The 23,560-nt window shown below is 40.3% G+C and overlaps 1 protein-coding gene across 4 annotated transcripts in view; it reads right to left on the bottom strand.

The window, feature by feature from the left end:
* Positions 1–23,560, bottom strand: part of ZBTB20 (zinc finger and BTB domain containing 20) — a 577,566-nt gene that overhangs the window by 94,797 nt on the left and 459,209 nt on the right. For all 4 annotated transcript variants that reach the window (XR_010919343.1, XM_067546058.1, XM_067546059.1 and 1 more), the window contains one exon: positions 14,513–14,654. Coding sequence is in view for 3 of the 4 variants with exons in the window: in XM_067546058.1 (XP_067402159.1) it covers positions 14,513–14,514 (2 nt within the window). In the remaining variant the exon portion in view is untranslated. The remainder of the gene's footprint in view (positions 1–14,512; positions 14,655–23,560) is intronic.

Genomic DNA, 23,560 nt, shown 5'->3' with positions numbered 1-23,560 from the left:
ACGTTTTGTGTTATAGTCACATCATTTCTGTATCGGTGATAATGGAATTCCCCTGCCCCTCCCAAAATGGGGGGAGGGAGGGAGATGGGAGGTGGTTTGGCTAAAAAGAAATGTTTTAACATAGCACATCATTAAATTGGATTTTACTATCCTAGAACTGGCTTAAATGAAGTCTGGTTCAAGCAGAATAATTGAAAAACAGCAGCCTCCTTATAAATGTACAGCCAGCAAAAAAGGTTGATGTATCCCTGTATTTTTGCACATATACTTGCTAATGTAAAATTCTCAATGCAAATGTCAGAATTCAAGAATATTATGTGGATTTAAGAAATGCCTTGAAAATTTTGATGACAGTAAATGTAAACAGCTTTTGTGTGTTTCATGAAAGTTAAAGGGAAGAACATAAATTTTGCTCCAGCCATTGCACTGCAATATCAAAAGATAAACCACACTTCTCAGAATGTATCCACTCTGAAATACTGTAGATGTGAAAATTAATTTGGCATCATCTTTTGAAACTGCAGGCTTCTGGGATGAGCAAATGGGTACAGTTTTCTTTTAACTGTTTTTGAACACCATGTGTTGAGAGAAAACAACAGAACGGAAATTGCTCATCCAAAATGCTAACTTGTGGCATGGCACAGCCAAAAAGCAGGTGTGTGGCATGCCGTTCACTTCATTGACATGCCTACCACATGTCACTCAGTTCTGTCACCCCCATCATTTTCTTTTGGAATGTATCCTCTTGCAGACGGTAAAATGTGGCTTGACAGAGAGTCTAGCACAGAAGTGACATGACCTTTTAGTGAGTAGACAATTTGGGAAAACATTCACTAGGATAATCTCTCACAGAATAATCTTTTGGATTATCTCTTGTGACCCCGGGTTTCCAGCACAAACATAAATGTGCTTCAAATAATGTTATTCCCATTAGGAAAATATTTTGTATGTAGTAAGGATAGAGAATACAATCTTGCTAATTCACACTAATGACCAAGAGATTGACCCATCACAAATGACTAAATTTTGCAAAGTAGCAAATACGTGAACAGACAATACCAAATAAAAATAAACATCTAGGATAATGCATCACAGAACATACTTTGTTCATTTATTTTGACAACTGCTTAGGTTTAATTTATGAAAATACTTTACAATGTAACAGTAAATGTGCTATAGTAAACTTTGTAAAATAATGAAGTCTTCATATTCCGTGCATGGCTGTCTGTGCCTTTCTATAGCACTAATTATGGTGATAACTGGGAACAAATAATGCAACAGTTCACTATATGGCACTTGGCTAATTTGTCTGTGGGAGAAAATGGGGGAGAGAGAGAGCAGCATTATTGGTTGATTCTCCTTCCTTGCCGTTCTCTGTGCAGTTGGACAACCCGGAGTGCACTGGCTCACAGGCTGCTAGTTTCATTCTGTGTGCATGTCCTCTGGGCAGTCTATTCCATTGCTGAAACATTAAAGAACAGCTGCCCCGATTTTCCAGAATGCACATTGCAGAATGTGGCTGAGCAGCATGGTAGATGTGAACACACGAATGTGTTTGACATATATGTATGTTGTGAAAAAAGTTTCTGAATAATTACAACTCAACCATGTTTGTTGTAATTGGATCAGATGGAAGTGTCCTGAGCTGGTCACCAAAGCACATCTATACTTGCAGTGTGATTGGGTTCTATAGGTCAGATTTTCAAAGGGTCCTCACATTGCCATGTACAATTGCAGATGTCTTCTCACAGCCATGATTTAGAAAACAAAACATATTTGAAATGAAGTAGTGCGTGTGCATAGAGCAGAATTTCATCTGCTCAAAAAACTTACATTTGCAAAAATCACACTGAGGGAGGTGTGGGAATTTTAGAAGTTACATTTGGAAATATAACCCTACATTGTATTAAAATATTAATCCATCCAGTCTTGGTGGCTTTTCTTTATTTTAAAGATGCAAGTGAAAATGTTATCTTTTCTAAGAAGGAAGGACAAAATGTTGTTCTTCAAACCATAGGAGTGATACTCTTTTAAGAACTGTGTTATGGTCTACAACATCTAATAAAAGAAGAGGATACCTTATCAATATAGTTTGAGAGGTGATCAAACCAGTGCTATGTGGAGTGTTAATCTCAGGAATTTATCTATCACTCTCCACCATTGTGAAGCACCAAGCTAGCAGTTCACCAGTTTTGTTATTCCATTTGTTCAGTCTGGTTCTGAAATGTTATAGATAGTGTGCCACAACTCTTTCATTGAAGACCGCAGGGAATTCTTGATACACTTTTGTAGAGGATTCAAGGCTGAATGGATCCCCACTCAGGAAATGTGATTGTTCCTAACTCTTCCCTTGATGCAACATTAATTCCATTTGGGCATAAAGCTCCAGATAAAGAGGCAGTGCAATGTCTGTCTGCAATGGGAAGCTTCAAAAATGTAGACAAAGCAAAGCAGAATGACATTTTCCTGTGAAATGAGAAATGGGCACAGAAGAAGTTTAGAAAATCCAGATAACTCAGGAGCAAGTTACCAGGCTGTGTGAAATGGGTTAACTTTTGAGTCAAGACTCAAGTGATTTCTCAAATGGTTAATTTAGAGGACAGATTGAACAGCGCTGGTCTATCGGCTATACCATGGGGTTTTGCAGAATTTAAGTTTTCATTTAAAAACAACAAAAATGTTCTACCCCTTCAGGTTGCTAAAAGAACATTCCCTGTGTGAGCAGATGCAGGGCTATGTATCTGAGGCTGCAGAAAAAGAGCTTAAAGCAACAGTTTTAAGAGAGGTGTGACATGCCCCATTCAACTCAGCTAGAATCATAGAATCATAGAAGATTAGGGTTGAAAGGGACCTCAGGGGGTCATCTAGTCCAACCCCCTGCTCAAATTGGGTGTTAACCCAACCACATTCATCTTTAGGAATCAGAGTTAAGTGTTTCATACTGGCCCCTATTTATTCTCTTCACCCATGAAATGGAAATTGAAGGGGAAAAAAGGCTGGGGACAGGGTATTGAGAGTGAGATGGACTGAATCAACGATGCAATCCCTTGCAGCAGATTTAAACAGACTTGAATGAGTGGGGAGTTACAGGAGTTAGAATAATATCACATGCTGATGGTACATTTATATACCACAATATAAGCCTGATCATGCAGTTCCCTACTCAAGTGAAACTTCCATTGTCTGGACTGGACTTAAAAAAGACTATAGGACTGGGCCCAATGGTTGCATAAGGGTTAACTCAATAAAATATAATGCAGCAGTGACTACCATTCATGTATTTATTACAGGTACGGTGTAGTTTACTGCTTAATTGTCTTGAACTGTCACACAGTATTTACAGGTGAATAGGGACAGCCCCTTCTTCCCTACTACTTGCCAATGTGGACAACACTGATGGAATTGAAAGGCTCACAAATTCCCATGGCCAAAAAGTATTTAACTCAATCTCATGCAGTTTCAAAACGTAGGATGGAAATAGAACCAGGTCATAGCTCAGCAGAAACTCAATTGCTCCACTGGCAGCTTTCCCCTTCTCCTCAGGATGGAATGTATTATCGTAGCTCAGAGCTACGACTTCATTCTTGGTGGGTGCATTTGGGCCCAAATTTCTCTTTGCTAGCTGCTTAGGTTGGGTGGGTAGGATATTACCCTGGAGGATCATGCTAGTTGAGGACAAGAGACAGCTCAAAAAATTGTTTTTTTAACCCATGTTATTATTCTGCAATGGTATCACATGTAGTGCAGATAAGCAGTGAAAAGAGGAGATGAAATGTCCATAATAAAACACAGAAGCAGTAAAGTAAGGGAAAGCTGCCTCTCTTACTATGGTTAGAAGTTAACAGCCCTGCTAAAAATTATACCATTGACAAATGAAAATGTTTTCAACAAAAGTTGACTTGATCCTTTCTTAAGATTATTCACAGATTGCACAGCACAGAACATAGGTCCACAAGAACAGGTGAGTTATAAACTGTAGCTTTGACAGCTATACACTGGCTGTTGTTCTGCCTATGCACTTCAACATCTTTCTAGTCAGTAACATAGCTGAGGGACCATGTTGATACGCTCTGTTCTGTTACAGCACCTGAAACTGTCAATGCAGTCACTACTAACCAGTCCATCCCTTATCCTGGTAAACTTATCTCAGATCCTGCTGTGGATAAGTTTACCAGGTTAGGGATTTGTGGTAGAGGACACATGGTGAGCATCATGGTCTGCAGGGAAAGTGACAAATAATTATCTTGTCTCGGACCCCACCCAACGTCAACCTGGGTTTAATTTACCACAAAAGCAATGGAGCTGTCTCAACTGGTTTCATACCGTACATGGAATTTGTGCTGTAAAAGAATTTCGGTGGCATTTTAGAAACAGTCCATCATGTCAATGCAGGCAGCCACAAACCATGACACACACTGTTAAGGACTGCAAAATGACTCAACTTCTTAGCGGTCTTTGTGCCTTGAACATGGTTAATAGGAACACTGTGACTTGGGTTGACTGGATTGCATACGTCAAATAAAGAGTCCATTCCTAAACACAATCCAATATTTGGGGAAGGCAAGGTCTTCTCTATCGAAAGTCTGACTCTGGAAGGCTGTGTTCTCTTATGGTTGACAGATCACAGCTGTGGCATCCTTCAGGGCAGGGCTTAAGCTTCTTTATTCCCTTCTGCTGTTCACTGGGGGACAGCGTCTGTAGTGCATATTTAGGAGAAAGGCTGTTGGGTGTTGTTGGGAGCTTTCAAGGATCTCTTTTGGTCATGTCACCTTATTCAGGATAAATCATGTTTTTATTCATTATAACAAACCAGGAAGTCCCTAGTCACCACAGGTTTATTGTACTTGTGCTTAAACGGGATAGAACTCGGATATTCCTTTTCTAAAAGCAAAATACCTTAGCACGTGAACTAAAGGAGATCTAATTGTTTGTAGTACAGAGCCTATGACACAATTTAATAGCTGAAGGCAATGATTAATACACTGGCTAGTTTGTTAAACTATTCTTTTTAAGAGGCCCACAGACCCTTGGGCATGAGCTCCTTAAAATTAAAATCATCATCTTTTTAAATATAAAAGATTATAACATTCACAAGAAAAAGGATGACAGCACAATGGACCCTCTAAGCCATTCATCGTTATGATGATGCCATGCTAAACTCTGACTTCATGTCTTACACATCTGAAGGGTTTCAGCAGCCCTTTACAAGGAAAGACAAAATCAGGAACTGCAATAAAGTGACTGCTGTTTAGAACTAAACTCTTCTGCAAAGACTTTCTCTGGCCTCTCACATCACAAGAGAGGCTATCAATAAACTTTGCAGAGCACGGTTTGCAGTACCCGTTGTTGCGTACGTAATATCCTGTCAAAACCTTGACTTGCTGACATCCTATCAGGTACAGCGTCTGCTGTTGTTATTCAGTCATGTATAGTATGGTGTCTGGGGATGAAACAAGGTGGAAGCAAGAATGGATCCAGAGTGCTGTACCAGGATGCTTACTGCAACATGCTGATTTGCTTTTTTAGACCAGACAACAAATATCCCAACTAGGGTGACCAGATAACAAGTGTGAAAAATCAGGACAGGAGGTGGGGGGTAATAGCACCTATATAAGACAAAGCCCCAGATATCGGGACTATCCCTATAAAATCGGGACATCTGGTCACCCTAATCCCAATTTAAGAGGAGCAGGGCCAACCCTCCTCTTACATACAGTGATGTCAATTAAAAATAACTCCTCTGACTTCAACAGGACAATTCACATGTTTAGGTTTAGGCACATACTTACTGAATTGGAGCCTTGATGCCCTGGTCATGTCACTCCTCTCCCTTGAACCCCTGCATTGGCTTCTAGTCCCCTTTTACATCAGATTCATATTCTTCATCCTCAGTTTCAAAGCTTCTCACAGCTTTGGCACTGCCTACATCTTGTCTCTTCCCCTCCTAATGCCCTCCTCAAAGCCTTCATTTGTCACAACTCAGTCTCCTTCTCCAACAAATGATTTTGCACTTTTTCTCATGCCATGACATACCCTGAATCCTACACCTTTCCTCTCCTATCAGCGTACTTTGTTCCTTCAAACTATTAATATGTTAACATCTTCAAAGCCAGGAAAATATACAGATACATGTCTTTAAATAAAGTAATTCACAGAAGAATCTCCCATGATCTTTTATTATTGTAGCCCTCATCCTTCCCTTCCTCCTCAAATTTGGTTATTACTCACTGTGCTATTGTACCATTATATCTCACTTACGGCCTGCTTCTGAGGGATGCTGAATGCCTGCCACTCCAATGGCAGTCGATGCAAGCTGCATTTGCTCATCACCTCTCTGAACTTGGTCCCAAGACTGTGAGGTCCAGATCCTAAAAGATATTTAGGTGCCTAACTCCCCTTGATTTCAATTGGAGCCAGGCGCCTAAATACCTTTGAGGAGCTGGGCCTACGTTCCTTGGGGCACAGAGCTCTTGTTATTATATGTCTGTTAAGTGTCATGCACATCAATGGCTCTGCAGAAATAATACATAAATATAAACAACAATGGACAAAGTCGACCTCTTGCTCCATCAGGTCACTGCAATTATGTACCCATGGCTGGCCCATCTCACAGGGTCTTAGAGCCTGGGCTCCAGCCCAAGACTGAATGTCTACATCACAATTAAATAGCAGTTTAGCCCAAGTCCCTGAGTCAAGTCCCTGAGTCAGGTGGCATGGGCCAGCCATGGGTGCAGGGATGCAGGAACAATTTTTATAGCCATTGGACCAAATTGTAAACCCTGTATATAATGGAAACTACATCAAGCCAGGAGCGGAGACAGCATCCCGCCCCACTGCACTCCTAATTCCAGCACCTATGCATGGATGCTAATTGCAGTCTCACCCTCCTGCCACTGGAATTCAGGACAAGTCTCCCATTGACTTCAATAGGGTAGGAATGTGGTTTAGGAGGACTCCAGCCATGACTGGTTGCACTCTGCCTTCTAAGACCATGTAACTAGGGGGGGGAGGGGGCTGGAAGATACGCAGGATGGGATAAATTCCTACCTCCCTCTCCCCACATAAAAAACCTGATAACTAAGCCTGAGATGAGGGCTTGCAAACTGCCTGCATACGACAGTTGGGAGCTCAGATCTAGGTGTAAGGTAGCCTTAATCGTCGAGGCAAAGGATAAAGATTTAAAGAAAACATATACATGAATAGAGAGTTAAAACTGCTAGAGAATGCTCCCTGGGATTATCTGTACTACCAAGACAGGAAAACTTTGCAGATGCTACTGTCTCTCTAGAGGCATAAACGCTTGCATTTTAATATTGGCAGCAGCTGGTTCCTGTTGAATGCCATCAGGATGATTCAGCCACCCACCAGGAACACCAGTAGCAGCAAGTGCGCGAACACACAAAAATCTGCAAAACTTTCTGCTCTCGGTGCCAGTGCTGTTTTTCCGGCAGTCTGATCTTTATTAACGATTCATCATTAACTCCGGCAGCAAGTTTAGCCTCGTGCCAGGGTGGTGAAATAGAAGAACTAGTGCACTGTCTCACAAAGATTCCCATAATCATCCCATCTGCCTCGGGTCTATAGTGCATCCTACAATCCACATCCTCAGCAATTTACTCTGAGGCTATTTCATTCACCTTCAGCTTGGCCACAGACATCATACCCCTCCTATCAGCTTGTTTCATCAGAGTTCACACAGTCTGGTATCATTCCCCTGCTTCAGTGGTCAACAACTACTACTTCCACTGAAAGTGACAATCCCCAATAAGGTGCATAGCCAATCACTCAGTTCTACATGGTCCACCTGATCCTACTGAAGATCAGTACTATGAGGGTGGCTATTTGCTTCTAATTTTCTTAACCTCAGTGGCTTTCCAACTGTGGTCTGTGGAGCATTTGCAGGTGGTTTATGGAGCTGCTTCAGTAAGCAATGATGAAGCATCTGCCACTCCTGAAGAAGTGATGCTTCCTGAGAGTTGTAGGCCAAACTAGATCACTTAGGGATTCTAGGCGGTTTTAATACCTGAAAAACTCAAAACAAAAACACCCTTTTCTGTCCCTTCTGTGGCAGGTTTGCATCTCTTTTTTCTCAAGCATTTTTTTGGTGTGAATTCAACTATGATCAAATCTGCAGATACCCAGTGTGGAGAAGGCAGAAACCACACAGAAGGCAGAAACAAGCCACACAGTGGCCCAGTGAGACTAGAGCAGAGGGGACTACACGTAGCTGGGGAAGCTTAATTCGGTCCAACAGCCAGGAAGTGGAAATAAACAGCCCAGATACAAAATGGGGAGATGTGACATAGCAAAACAAAGTATGTCCATTTTAATTTTACCTGTTGAATGCAGACAAAAAGTAGTCTACTGCTCTCTGGTTGAGGTTTAAGTAATAGTCTAACAACAAACCCCCATAAAAAAGTAAGTTATAAAAACACAACAAGGTAGCCAAAACACAATAAGGTAGCCGTTTTGGCAAACAGCATGACACACAGGAATGGCAGAGCGTTATTCATGCCCTGAACAACGTCTGGTGGTGCTGGAAGGACTCAGATTCAGACGTACAATGCTATTATCTTTTCATGCAGCTCCACACTACTGCTTCTACAAAAAAAGTGTGGATTTGGAGGGGGAGGGGGGTCCACAAAAAGCTCTCTATCTTTAAATATATTTTTAGAAAACTGAGCAAATGATCTACCCAGTGTACTACAAATGCTATTATTCATATAAGCTGAAATTTTCAAAGGGGCCTTTCAACTGAAGTTGAGCACCAATTATTTTAAGCCCTTTTGAAAACGACAGCTCTGCATGTCTGCTGCTGTCCAGAATCTTGAAGTGTTTGCTTCAGAAATATCCTGTGGCAGCAAGTTCCACAGATTGATTATACACTTTATAGAAAAATCGTTGCTTACATTTATTTTAAAGTGACTGTATTTAATGTCCCCACGACTAAGAAACATAATAACATTGTTTCTCTTCAATATTTGGACCAAAAACTACACCTTCGATACAACGATTACCATTAATTCAGTATCAAACTATCAACTCAGTTGCATTGTTCTTGTGGTTGGAATTATGACCACATTAATATTAATGCTTTACTCTTATATAGTCTCTTTCATATAAGGATCTCAACAACTTTACAAAACTTGGGATCATTACCCCCACCTGGATTCCCAAATATGGAAACTAAGGTACAGAGAAGTTGCCAAAGGTCACACACTGAATCAGTGACAGTCAAATGCAGAACCCAGGCATCCTGACTCCCAGTTTCTTGATGTAATAATAAAATTCATGATGCCTCCCTGTTACCGAATGCACCCTGTATTTACACTTTATACATTATTGTAATAATCATTGTACAAAATATGACTTCTGAGGTATTATTTGAAAACCAACTCACTGATCAATAATATCATAGTGAAATGCATGTAGCAATATTGTATATAAACTTATTAACATAAGCTGAAATTATGTCTGAAATGTGTTAGCAGACAAATCTGAGGAAGGGACAAACCTGTTTGTCAAAATTGATTAGCAATCACCAAGCAAGTTGCCATTCTTTGGAAAAGGAGGGGGACAGAAACAGATCCTTCTGCATTTTAATAAACAATAATATGGAACCTCTTTCACCATGAGACTCCATGTCTCTGTCCTCACAGTGGAAGGGAACTTTATTTAGGGGTAACCTAAATATGAAAATGCATTTCAAAGGGTGACTGGACTATAAAAGTGAGGGGCAAAAACACCCCAGGTATTCTCTTTTTCTCTCTCTTGCTCTCCTAAGATGACAAAGAACCAGCCTTTGGGCTTTGGAGGGTTTCTACCCTGAGAATTTGGTCAGCCCTGTTGCTGGAATCATGTGGTAAGGATTTTACCTGGAACCACATGTAATTTGTTAAATTTCAGTTCCTAGAAAGTGTTTTATCTTTATTTCTCTTGTAACCATTTCTGACTTTAATGCTTTATATTTGTATTTACTTAAAATCTCTCTCTTTGTAGTTAAATAAACTTGTTTTATTCTTTAATTAAAACTAATCCAGTGTTGTGTTTAAACTGAATTGTTCGGTAACTCTAATTAGAGTAGCAAACTGTTGCATATTGACTGCTTACAGGGTCAATGGATCTATAATATCTGAACTGTGTAGGAGAGGACTGGACGGTGTAGAACACACATTTTGGGGGAAAATCCAGAACTGGTGGTGTGTTGGGGTCACCCTGCAAGTGCGAACTAGCCTGCTGGAAGCCAGTGTGTGTGGCTAGTGTGTTGCTGACGGGCTGCTGGGGTCAGACCTGGTGGACCAGGGCTGTAGCTATTCACAGATGCTCAGGGTGTGACCTGCATGTTATTTGGCTGTTTGTGAGCAGTTCAGGTAGGAGATACAGCAGCAAAGCATTGTGAGGTAACCAAGGTTGCACGGCACATGGTGACAACCCCTCACTGGTCTGGAATGCACCCCAGAATGAGATACTCGCCTTCATCATGGTATTCATCGTCACAGGAAGTGATGCTATCGCATTACTTAGGCCTGGTCTACACTGACGGTGGCAGTCAACAGGAGATATGCAAGCTACATAAGCAAGCAAGGGGTGGATTTATGGCGTCGACCGGAGGGCACTTCCGGGTCTCCACTGATCACTCAATTGATCCCGCAGCATCAATCTGGCAGCACCGCCAATAAAGACATATCCTTACACTTTTCACCATGATTGATTCTCACAATCAGTGTCATTTTCCTGATCCATACTCTGAATCCAAATCAACCTTACATCCACAAAGTTAAAGTGACCACTGCTACCGCCTCTTCTTGACATCAAGCTTACTCTGTCAGGTGCACTATTTGTTAGTTATTCATGGTAAATTACCATTCATAAGGACTGGTCAAAAAATGTATGTTTGAATTTATTTATAAAAATGACTTCTTTCCAAATAAAGATTTTTAATGGAAATGTTAATTTTCAAATATTTCCTCTATTTCATCAAAATTAAAATGCAACTAACTTTCACGAAACCACAAAACCAGAAACAACAGAAAACCAAAACCCTAACACAGAAGTTTGTTTTTCAGTTAAGCCAAAACATTTTCAATGTTCTTTTTCTTGTCAAGAAAAGGAAACATTTCTCCAAAAATTTAGATCATTTTAATTTCTTTCAAAATCTTTGGAGACAAATACTGACCACACTCCCTATCTCCCAGTTCTTCCAGTTGGCTATCTCACTGGACAGTGTGTGCAAATATTGCAGCAGTGTGTCATGCAGTTAAAAGAGCTCTCTTTCAGCACTGGGAATGGATTAGATTGTTCTCTCCTTGTTACTTTAGGCTTCAGTATATTGGCCATTCCTTGTTTTAAATTGCCTCCAGCAGAATGCAAATTCTCACCATGCCAGTGACAGACAAAACAGTTTTAGAAATTATTTTCATGTTTTTAACCCTTTTACTTTTTGCTCCTCCTAAGTCTTCTTTTGCTCACACACATTCAATGGGATTGCCTTGTTTGAAAGGTTTTGGAGTAGAACACTCAATCAACAAGAAAACCCAGATATGTGTTTCTAACAAGGAAGAAGTGTTATAGAGTTTACTTCCATGGACTTCATTCAAATTGGAGACAAGTCAGCCACATAAAGAAGGTTTGAAGGGTTACTTTTTAACTCTTTAAGTGTACTACAAAAGCACATACCTTAAAAATCAGACTGATTGGTCCAGATTAGCAGTGTCAATGTTTGGCCTACAGTAGCTGCTTAGAAATTATTATTTGGTATCACCCTCTTTATTTTCCTGGGTTGGTTAGGATTCAGGCATGTGATTTAAAGAGGAAATCTAAGTCCTTCTAAAAAAATACTTTCTTTTTCCTGAATAGACGCCAACCCTCGTTCTACCTTGGCCAAATGATCTCATCAAGATACAGGAAGAGAGGAGTAGTAACACAGTACTTTCAATGGTGAGGAATTTATGACCTTCATCCACAGTACTCTTATAATATTACTGACAGGCATCATCAAACTTATTTTACAAGTTGAAAAAATACAAGATAGAAATGACTGGGAATTTGAGAGACAAAGATGTAAGTATTCCAAGTTCTCTATATTTAACTGCATGAGAATCAAAGATTAATAACACTTTGCCCTTCGACAGCACCTTGCATCCAATGATCTCAAAGCATTGTACAAGCCTTGCAGAAGTAAGCACCACAATCCCCTGTGAGGTAGGGAACTATCTGTCCCATTTTACAGTTAAATAAACTTAGACACAGAGGTGAAATGACTTGCACAAGGTCTCACATTCAGTCTGTAGCACAGTTGGTAACAGAGCCAGATCAGTGACTGGGTTCTGTAGCCTAACCACCAGAACATGCTCTCTAGAGGAAAGCAATATACCATTTCAGTACTACGGCAAGGCATTCACACTGGAACAAACGTGAAATTCAAAATAACATTGACACAAAGACTGATTTATATGGACAGCTCACTTCTTTGGTCCCCTTGCTGTAAATGAAGATAGCTGTGTATTCAGAAATGCGTTCTTCCATCTAACCCAGCTTCACTTTTTTGGATCCTGAAAGCTAGGACTTTAATCCTGAGCAGTAATGGGTCCAAGTCACAAAGTTGAGATCCAAATTTCCCCGAAATTTTCATATGTTCAGGTAATGGCTTGAAAAATGTATTAATCCTCTACTAATCTGAGCACTAAGGACAACATTTTCAAAAGTGTCTAAATGGTTTAGGAGCCAAAAGGCTGTACTTTTTAAAGTGTATATCTATACACCACCTTTAAGCCCTAAGTTCCTATTAACCAGGGTGAAATATACATGTAAAGCCATAGTCTCTTCATTTTAAAACAACAGTTGTTTGCCATTTAATGTGTACTGTACTAAATTGTAACATTGTTAATCATCTTGCTACGTTTTTAACATAAGTTACTCTGTCTGCTTTTGTGTTGTACATTCTGACCGCTCATTTCACATTTTTTTTTCTTTTTTTGCCTGTAACAGCTCATGATGTATCTCTTTCTGATGCTTCTTGCTCCCTCCAACCCCTTATATCCCATTCTCTTTCCTTTTCTCCAGTGGGATATTCTCCTTCTTCCACATATTTTCTTTTTTCCACCTTCTCCACCCCATGAAAAAAAATCTAAATCTCTTTCAAAGTATGCTGCTTCTTTTTTCTAGCCCATCAATCCCCTTCCCCATCTACACTCCTACCCGCTCGTCCCCATCCACAACCTAACTTTCATCGACATACTCACCCCCAACCCCACAACTGCACATCAGGCTTCAAAAGTTCAGCAGACCTCTAACAGCCAGAGGACCAAGTTAAGGACTATGAGTACCTACACAGGGAACCAATTTCTGACAGTAGAGGGCTCTTTAATCCAACAGACAAAAGCATAACAAGATTCAGTGTTTGGAACCTGAAAGTAGACACATTCAGACTAGAAATAAAGAATAAATATTTAACGGGGAAGATAACTAACCACTGGAACATATGATCTGGGGGTGTAGTGGAGTTCCATTATTTGAAGTTTATACATCATGATTAGATGTCTTTATAAGAGATATGCTGTAGCTCAACCAGAAGATATGGATCTGAAGCAGGAATCACTGGGGGAGGTTCTATGGCCAGTGTCTGCAGGTCAGGTTAGATTGTCATCATGTTCTATTCTAGCTCAGCAGTCTGATCTTTTGAAGCCTCCAGCTAGTAAGCGTTTGATAAATTAGAACCACCCAGCTCCTTTGACTATTGACTTCTTCTTGGGAATCCTCTCCGATCCCAGAGCCTGCCAGCTGCTGTAAGAGTTGCAGTGATGGGTATATATTAATGTACTCCCCTCCACAACCTCCACTTTTGGGTGGTCCTTCCTTGTGCACAGTTCCAGTGCCTACCAGGGCTGCTACTGCTGCTCAGATCTTTATCCAAACAGCCTCAGATTGAAACTGACCTGATTCTTCTTAGGGACACAAGAGTTTCCACATGCAGCAACAAAAATTGTCAAGACTGGTCAGTTTTTACTCCTCTGCAGCTTGGAAAAGTTTTTAGCAGAAACACAGCTGCAGACTTATGAAATCAGTAGGGTCTTGGTTTAAACTGAGTTTAGGTTTGGAAGGTTATCTTCACAACCATAAGAGGTAGATTTTTTTTAAAAAAAACATAAAAGTGTAAGAACAACAGATTTGACAAAATCACCCAGGTATGTTTCCTACTGGCCTGAGCTGAATGAGTTTTTCAAACCCTGCTTAGACCCATTCCAAATTTTGGACTTATGGCATTGCTGTAACTTATGAGAGCAATAAATCAGTTAACATTAATACAGTGCTTTCAGCTTATGAAGTATTAATACTGTTGCCAAGATCTCAATATTATGACTCCATTGCACAGTTAAATAAAGAGAGAGAATTGATTGTGAGAGTACAAATCACTGTTTAAAACACAAATTACTTTGGTAACTATTAGGAAATGTGGCAATATAGTAGATGACAGTTCATATGAAAGATAAACTATATGTTAATAACAACTTACATTTGGAGAGGCAGCGTGGCCTAGTGGTTAGTGCATGGGCTGATGATCCAGGATTCCCAAGTTCTCTTCCTGGCTCTACCAATGACTTGCTGTGTGAATTTAGACAAGTCACTCAAAACTCGCTGTGCCTCAGTTTCCTCATCTGTAAAATGGAGATAATACTTACAAACTTCACCAGAGCGTTATGGAACTGAAATCATTCATGTTTATAAAGCATTTTGTGGTCTTTACATCAATGATGCTGTAGAAGTGCAGTGTTTTAATGCTAATATTGTTGTTACTGGATTCCCAAATATTTTATTTTACTCATGGCTGAAATGCTGCAATCTCCAGATGGGAGATGGCAGTTGTTTAACAATGCCCAGCAACACTTTTGCGGCAGTTCAGGACAGAAGTGAAGAAAAATACTGTCTCCAACTGAAACTTCAGGGGGAGTTCAAGGAGGTGGAGTGCAATGACCGCAACTGAAATTTAATCAGGACACTAGTGCCACCCACCTGCTCAGACAGGTAGAGGAACTTGATGGGGCCGGCGGTGAAAGGGAACAGTCCTAGCAGCAAGGGAAGAGACACTTGCTGAGGGATACTAGGTAGCTTCTCTCCCCTGAGAGTCTCTGACACCCGTTGGCCAACTGAGGGGGAAGGGTGATGACTGGCCAGGATTCCTCAGCTCCGAGAACTGAACCTGGAGTGGGGGACCTGCCGGGGCAGAGCTGTATTTTGACAACGACGACTGCTGCTACTGGAAGCGGTGAGTAACTCTCTGCTGCTGCAATGGAGCTGAAAGAGGGTCCACATGGCCCCTACTCCAGGTTGAATCGTGGGAGCTGGGGAATGCTGGCCAATCAGTGCCAGAGACTCCCAGAGGTAGGGGGGAGGGGTTACCTGGTATCCCTTAGCAAATGTCCTCTTCCTCGCTTCTGACACTGTCCCCCTTCAGTGCCACCACCATCCAGTTCCTGCACCCAGTGAGTCTTTTGAGTCAGGACACAAATGGCCTAGATCTCTATTTTACATCCCATCCAAAAGACAGCACCTCCAGCATCAGAGATCCCCCTCCTTCCCCACTCAACCCTCCTGCATCAAGCTGGGGCATTGGTTCAGTTCTGATCAGACACAATCATATCCCTTACTCAGCCACTGACTCCACTTTCTGCAGTGGACTGGTATGTCATGAAGGTCCTCCAGATCAAATACTGGCCAAGCCTGATCTTGGCCGAAAGGAACAAATACAGGGTAGTATGGCTGCAAAATGCAGGCTTACACTTCACACTATATGTTTATTTTCTCCTTACGAATATCTCTTTCAGAAAAAGACAGATAAATAGACTGGAACTTCAACTGTGTTAATGGGAGAGGCCATGTGATCAGTAAGCACCCATTCCTACCATGCCTTCAGGACACAGATCTCTCACTAATGTTAGTGAGAATTCCATGCATAGAGCAGTTGCAAGATTGGACCCTGAGGGAAAAAGTTATTGGTTACAGAGGGGAAAATTCCATGTATTGTATACTCTGGTGGCCCTGCAGCACACAGGCAGGAACAGTACGTAAAATGCAGAGCAGCCTGCTGGCTCTTTTCATTAGTGGGGAAGCCTGTAGCTGATCAGCTCTGTTTTCCTCTCTTCAGCTATACAATGTTGTTGTGGCACTGGGAATTTGCTGTGGCTTCTGAAGATTATGGGGATATGCTTCAGCAAGCCAAAAAAAAAAAAAAGTCACAAACAAAATTAAAAAAAAAAAGAAAAGAAAAAAGACAAGAACAGCTGATCTCCTTGCTGGAGAAGACTCTGGCACCTTCTTTCTCTCTCTCTTCTGGCCAGAAAAATCATCACACAACTTTTTTCTGGCGGAGGGAATAAAAATTGTTTCTCATACTAGTTCTTCAAGCTTTCTGGGAGATGCAGTTGACATTAACAGGTCAAAGAATTTTATGATTCAGGCTATTCAACAGAATGCACATAGAATATTCTAGGTAACTAATTTCTTCAATGCTCTCCAGACAGTCAAAACTATAAAGGCCGTCTGACATAAAATAAGTTTTGGAAAATGCCATGAGAAATCTTACTCAAAGGATCCAGTTCTGCTTCCCTTGACTTCACTGGGAACAGGATCAGGAACACACTATGATTTATTATCTTAAATGCAACACCATGATTGCAAACTTAACTGCAAAAAAGTCTGGAAATGAAATGTTATCTTTTGCAACAGAGATGGGCTCAAACCACAAAATCTGGATCTGGCTTCCCTATGATTCCAAATGTTCACGAGTGTCTGGATCTGGGATTTTGGGGGCACCTGTTAGAAAGCTACATGTTTTCCTAGGCTTACAAAAAGGAGGATATAAGAGGTTTTAAGAGGAGAGGGACATCTGCAATGTGGCAGAGATACAGTTGTTACAGAAACCACTGAATGGAATTTTTTGGATTTTTTTAGATTAAAATTGTAAATTTAATTACTTTAAGGAAATTAGTTGCTTATAACTTTCATTTTTATTAAAGAATAACTAAAAATAGAAAAGAGAAAAGAGAAGAGATAATGTATTTCAGTAATCAGAAAATGCAAGTGTCTTTATCTGATTGCCCGGTCCCAAAAATACCCCAATGATTTTCTTCATATTTTCCAAAATGATATTCACCTCTAAGCTGAGAACAAATATTAGACACTTCCACTCAGATTTATTTATTTATTTATTTATTGTAAAAGTAGTAAATCCCTGAAAACTGGTGCTTAGGATGAAAACATGATCTCACCCATAACAATAATAAATTCATCAAATAAATACATGCAAAATAAATCTGGCAAAAATAAATCCAAATTGCAAAGCCTGCACTAATGTGGCAAATAGAGTCCAGGAACCCCACGTTCTATAACATGTTAAATGAGAGATTATCCTTAATTTTCAGCACTCCTTTTCATCAAGAAATTTAACTGGAGATCTCTGGTATCTGAAAGCAATAGGGCAATCTATCATGCTAAAGGTGAATATATGTCTCTTGTCAGTAGCCATTCTATCTGAGACCCAAAAGTAACACTCTGGTACACTAAAGATACATGTGTTACATAAACTGGTTTCCCATTGGCAATCACACACCCAAATAATGATCAAATCCAACTCTGCTTGACTTTTGAAAATCAGATGAGAGCAGTCACATCAAACAAAACACAATCCTAGTGTAATTCCAATGGCTTCAAGTTACACTAGTAGAATTACACCAGTCATGAATTTAGCCTACTCAGACCATTGCGTCCCTGCACTTTCAAACATCCAGCTAATGTCATTTCAGTTTTAATTTTCTGTGATTCCACAATCTCATGATGTACCTGTAGATCTACAACATCATTATTTGGATTTACACAAGCTTTAAAATTTAATAATCAACTGTTGAGGTAAACAAGTTAAAAAGCTTCACGGGGCGGTAGTTCCAGGATAAAGAGGTTGAGCAGAGCTCACCCTGATCATACAGCCAAAGCTTGTAAGAGGGTATTTAAGTCTTCGACATCGTACCTAGAAAGGTCTCCAGCTATAACTTTACCACTCTACTGATTGTCAAGTCAACTAGATTCATGGGTGGCTACGAGAATGATCTTGCGAATAAATATTTGCAGCTATGACTATTCAGAACATTGGTACGTGCTTAAAGCAACAAGGAACATAATGTACCGTGCATGAACAGTACATAATCTTAAAATGTTCATAACATTTATTTCAAAACCAAATTTCTTCCAACATGACAAACCCCACAGTTCCTCAGTCAGGACCACGTACGTGCTTAAATACGAAACGTTAAAACAAAGGTAGTTTCAAGTTGCAAGAGAGAAAGAAAGAAAGAAAGCTTTAAAATGTCTTCAGTAGTTAAAGACTCTTTTTCATTCATGCTTAGAAGACTGCAAAAAAGGGCAACAACACATTGTCTTCAAACTGTTGAGACAGAACATGAAATATTTCAGTCCCAATGGTAATTTTCTGAGGAAGTGATGAGAGGAAAAATAAGGTTTAAGAATGGAAGGGCCATCTCAATTACAACTATAGCAACTCTGCTGCAAAGACTGTACAACATAATATACATCCAGGTTATTCTGTGCGATATTATACATACTGACATTATTTCTCTGTTTCCTAATCCTTATGTCCCAACTCTGTTTTCACTTACCCTTTACTCGGGCAAACTCCCATTGAGCTCAACTGAGTCAGATCTGGATAAAAAAGGTGTAGGGACCTCTGCATTTGGTTCTATATACCTAGAGTAACACTGAAATGCAGCTATCTCTGGGTCTATACTAGTGACATGTACAAGACTTACAGTGTTCATGTGCTGACTCAAATATAAACTAATAATAAAGTGGCCAATTTCTTATATCACCGTCTATGCACACATGTACCAGCTACATAAAATATAGCGTACTAACTGTGTATAAGAAATACAAATATTATTTCCACTTGAGTGTGGCAATGAGCCAGTGCACACAGGCTGTAGAGCAGTGTGGGGAGGGGGAATTTTGGCCCTTGGGAAACAAGGCAGAACGACCACTTCTTACAAAGAGTGCCACGGGTTCTTTAATGTCCCTTTATAGTAGACAGGACTGGTTTTTAAAGACTCCTCAAATATAGACATAAATACATTGACTTTCCGAAAAATGTAACAAACTCCATATGAGTGATTGATTGTTAAAGCCAGCACAAGTGGGGAACTCAGTCATCACACTTAGCTAAAAGGTAGATCCCTACAATAAATGCTGTTTCCATAAGGATTGTTCATATAGTTATACACCTCTGATTCCCAGTTGCTCTCTCCCCCTTCCCCTCAATTATTAGTCATCAATGTTCTGTTACAGGCAACTTTGTAACATACACAACCCGTTACCCAGGTCTGATTTGTATCCTGTACTTTATTCTGTATTTCCTGTGCAGGATATTTTCGTTTCCTACCAGCCTTTGCCTGAACTTCCACTGTTGTTCATACGTACGCGCAAAAGCTCAGTCTACAGTTCATGATCCATGAAGCTTTCAAACCTAATAAATAGAAGCTGTCAAATAAATAAATAAATATTTACTGAAGTGAAACTAGCAGCATAGATTTGAATCAGCTATCAATGGTCCAGGCATTCTCTCCCTTACACTAAGACAGGTGCTTCCTAACTTATCCCACTAAAGTAGAAAAGGGAAGAAGCATATATAAAAAATATGTGCCTACATATATGAGGAATAGTAAGGGAGATAACAAGGTAAATGATAGAAATAAAACCAAAAGAGGTAATTTTTTTTAAATCTACAGTGTAGTTTAATTTTGGGAGATGATTATAATCAGCCTTAGGAAATAATTAAAGCTTTGTCTTCGAATAAAGCATCAGAACAAAAAGCTGACAAAAAGAAAAGAAAACATACATACAGACACACAAAAACTGGGAAGGGGGGGAGGGGGAATAAGGGAGAAGGAAATGAAAGAAAAAGAAAACAGAATCCTAACAGGCCCATTCTGCTAAAGAGAGTCCAAATAAGGAGTCATATGATATCTGATAGTGCAGGACACGTCGCCAGGAGCTGGAGCAGATTGCCTGCAGGAAGAAAGAGCCAGTGTTCCTGCTCAAAGAGCTTTTCTTTCCTTGTTTTCTATTCCTCCCCCCCCTCTCTTTTCTCTTCTAATGCGAATGTGTTACTCTCAGATCAGGTCCATGAAGAATCCAGGAAAGACAGCTATCGTCATTTACGGTACTTCTGGAAGCAGGGCTAGCCGGTGGAAGATGCCTTCTAGTTGAGACTGAGGGGGACTTAGGTAGATTACAGCACTGCGTGCCCTGCCCCTTCGGTTGCCACCTCTGGGGTTGCAGACACAAAATGCTCATGTAGCATGTCATAGAAAAAGAAAAGAAAAAATATTCAGGGGGAGAAAATGAGATCTCTTCTATGGAAAACTTCAAAGGCCGGGTTTCTTCTCAGCATGTTTTGGTTTACTTTTTTAGGTAATTTTTTTTTTATTTTGGGGCGGGGGAAAGAGAGAGAAGAAATCAGAGAAAATAGTAAAATAATGAGGAGTCAGGAGGCGGGGAAAGGCCCCAGAATACTGAAGGAAATACGGACATAAAAAAGAAAAAAAAAAGTAACAGAGGGATTTTTTGACATTTCTAATCATCTGTCAATAGGTCACTGAACTTCTTGCAGTGTCCATCACGTCCTTCCAACTTCATATTACTCTGGCACTTTACACACAAATACGGAGTCCATGAGGCACTTTGGACCATGCTGTGCCCTCAGTTACACCAGTGTAAATCCAGAGTCACTTCACTGACTGCAAGGAAGTTACTCTGAACTTAAAGCATTGTAACTTAGAGAAGAATTTGTCCCTTTCATCTTCTGTAAACACATCAATTCTGAATATGCATCTATTAAATGCACGGGGTTGCCAAAAAACAGTGTCACATAAATGTATGCAGTACATATGTAACTGTAAAAGATCTCTCCCAAGAAGTGAAGCATGCAGCATGATTAAAAGAAAAAAAATACTAATGGTCTTTTGTATCCAGAAACAATTGTTAGAACGGCCTTTGATCTAGTTCTATACATACATTGTGTATTTATGATTTTTTGGGTGTGTATATATATATGTTGTTTTCCCTCTAGTTTCCTGTATGATTGATAAATAATGTAGTTTTGGGGACTGAAATGTGACAAGCAAGGAAAATATAAATCAATAAAAAAGGAAGGAAGAGTTTGGCTAAAAAAAGCATTTCCTTGAGCTTGCGAATTTGCAGTGGTCTGTGTACTCAAACATCTGAACAAATGTACAGGAGGCACTCTGGATGAGATTTAGTCTATTTTACACACTATACACACATACAATTCATATACAAACATCTCCTGTACCACAATAATATTACTTTGTATATTGTGTGTGTGATGGCCTATGTATATTACATGTACAAGTGCACATACGAATTTACACATTACATAAAATGCATACACATAAACAGAAACCTATAATGCACATAGATCCATTGTGAAATCATTATCTGTGGCTCCATTAGAGAACTAAGCACAGTGTGTAGATGAAACGTAGCCACTCTGGAGATGGTCCCATCTAGCAGGAGGAACAAACAAAATAACCCCTGAGTTGCACTAAACATCTGAGGCTGCCAGTGAGAGATGACTTTTAGAAAGATGGCCAGGAAAAAGCTGTGGCCCTGGATGCATGTAGTAGTGCCCCATCTGCATTTTGGGAACCCAGCTTCCACAAGCCATTATAACTTTTTTGCTAAGTGGAGAAAGTGAAAGATTCCTGTCCCCACTGATTTATTTATTTGCCATTGCATCCTCCTTTATTTCCTCCCTCTTTTCCCCAATGAGAATTTGGTTGTTTGTTATTTTTTTAAAAAGTAAACAAACTGCTCACAGCATAACTTTTATGATGGAAAAAAAAAGTCAGGTAAAGTCAGCAAAGCAGCAGCTGGATTTAGCAAGAGATTAAAAAAGGAGAAAAGAGCAACATATCAAACTCACTTGATCCCGTTCCCCCCTCCATCTCTCCTTTGATTTATTCCAAAATATAATTTGGGGGTAAGGGAACTGAATCTCCTTTCAATATATTTTGTTGCTGTCACATATTCTGTGTTCTGCTTCTGTCGCTTTCCTTTAAGGAGAATAAAAACACCCTAATAAAAATAGAAAAACATATCTCAGGCGTTAAGCTGGATCTCCCCCTACCCTTTGTAAAGAACTCTTTGTTCTCTAGTGAAAATGCTGAAAAAATCCCCAGGCAGAGACTCCCTGAAACAAGTGCAAAACACTTAGAGGCTTTTGGGCTGGCTGGGAGCCAGAAACCCTCCCGCTGTCTGGTTAGGAAGAGAGGGAAAAAAGAGAGAGGGAAAAAAATTGGAGCTTCCTTTAATAGATATAGGAAGCTTCCCCCCGCCCAAAACTGGCGGTCAAGCGTTAAGTAACTCACCATCTAAATCCACCTGCTGGAAATGAACTTGGGTAACCCCCCCAGAAGTGCACAAAGAGAGGAGACACGGTAACATACTCCATACTCTTCTCCCCACCCCCCTCTTTTGCCCTGCTTCCATTCTTCCTGCTCCCATCACACGAATGCCCACAGATTCTCTCCCCCTCCATCCAACAACAAACATACCAAAATAAATGCTCGCTTCATCTCCTTAAAAAAAAAAAAAAAAAAAAAAAAAAAAAAGCTTTCCATCTTGCTTGCGACACAGTGATAAGGGGTAGGGAACATCTCATACCTGGTGTGAATGCTAATCAGCCAGGAGTTCTCCTTTTTCCCAAGACAGGGAACTGTTTCCTTCCAAATTTATTAGAACCTCCTCCACTGCCTCTTTGAAAAACCTTCTTTGTCACCCTCTTCCCAAGTCCTGATACTTCTTTAAAAAAAAAAATGGCTTCGGAGCTCCTTCTATTCTTGATATTGATTCTCTCTCTCTCTCTTCCCCCCCCCCCCACCCCTCCTCCTTTCTCCTGTCTCTGTCTCTTCTGAGTGGTCTATTGATAAGTCCCTAGAGGCACTGGGTCAGCCTGCCCGTAGGAAACCAGACACAATGCACAAATCTCCGAGTGCCATTCTGCCATCAGCAAGCAGACCACGTTTAGGAGAGAGAGAAAAAAAAAACAGTAGAGCAAAAGACAGAGAGAGAGAGAGAGTGTGAGAAAAAGACTGATTGGAACAGGAGGGGGGGAGAGAGAGAGAGAGAGAGAGAGAGAAAGCAAGCGAGAGAGTGAGAGGAGGAGAGAGAGAGAGAGCGACGCTGCCAGTCAGGTTAATCATCCCTACTTTAATTAGCTGTTCGGCTTAGACATAAAACAATTGAATTTGAATGATCTGTCAGTGGGCTCGGCTGAACCAAAGGGGAAATGCGAATCTTACAAAAAAAGACTGTTGGTGTATTCTGATAAGCTAGACTGGAAAATCCTCAAAGGATAACTATTAAAACTTACCACCAAACAAAAAGTACAAATACAAATGGCATTATATAGAGGCCCTCCCTACAAAGCTGGGAGATTCCTTCTCTCTCTTTTTTTAACATGGTGTAGAAGGTTCTA

This window comes from Emydura macquarii, unplaced genomic scaffold (genome assembly GCF_026122565.2).
Source record: "Emydura macquarii macquarii isolate MOO-44397 ecotype Brisbane River unplaced genomic scaffold, CSIRO-AGI_Emac_v2 contig_1119, whole genome shotgun sequence".
In the NCBI taxonomy this organism is placed as follows: Eukaryota; Metazoa; Chordata; order Testudines; family Chelidae; genus Emydura; species Emydura macquarii.
This window is presented reverse-complemented; position numbering and strand designations above follow the sequence as displayed.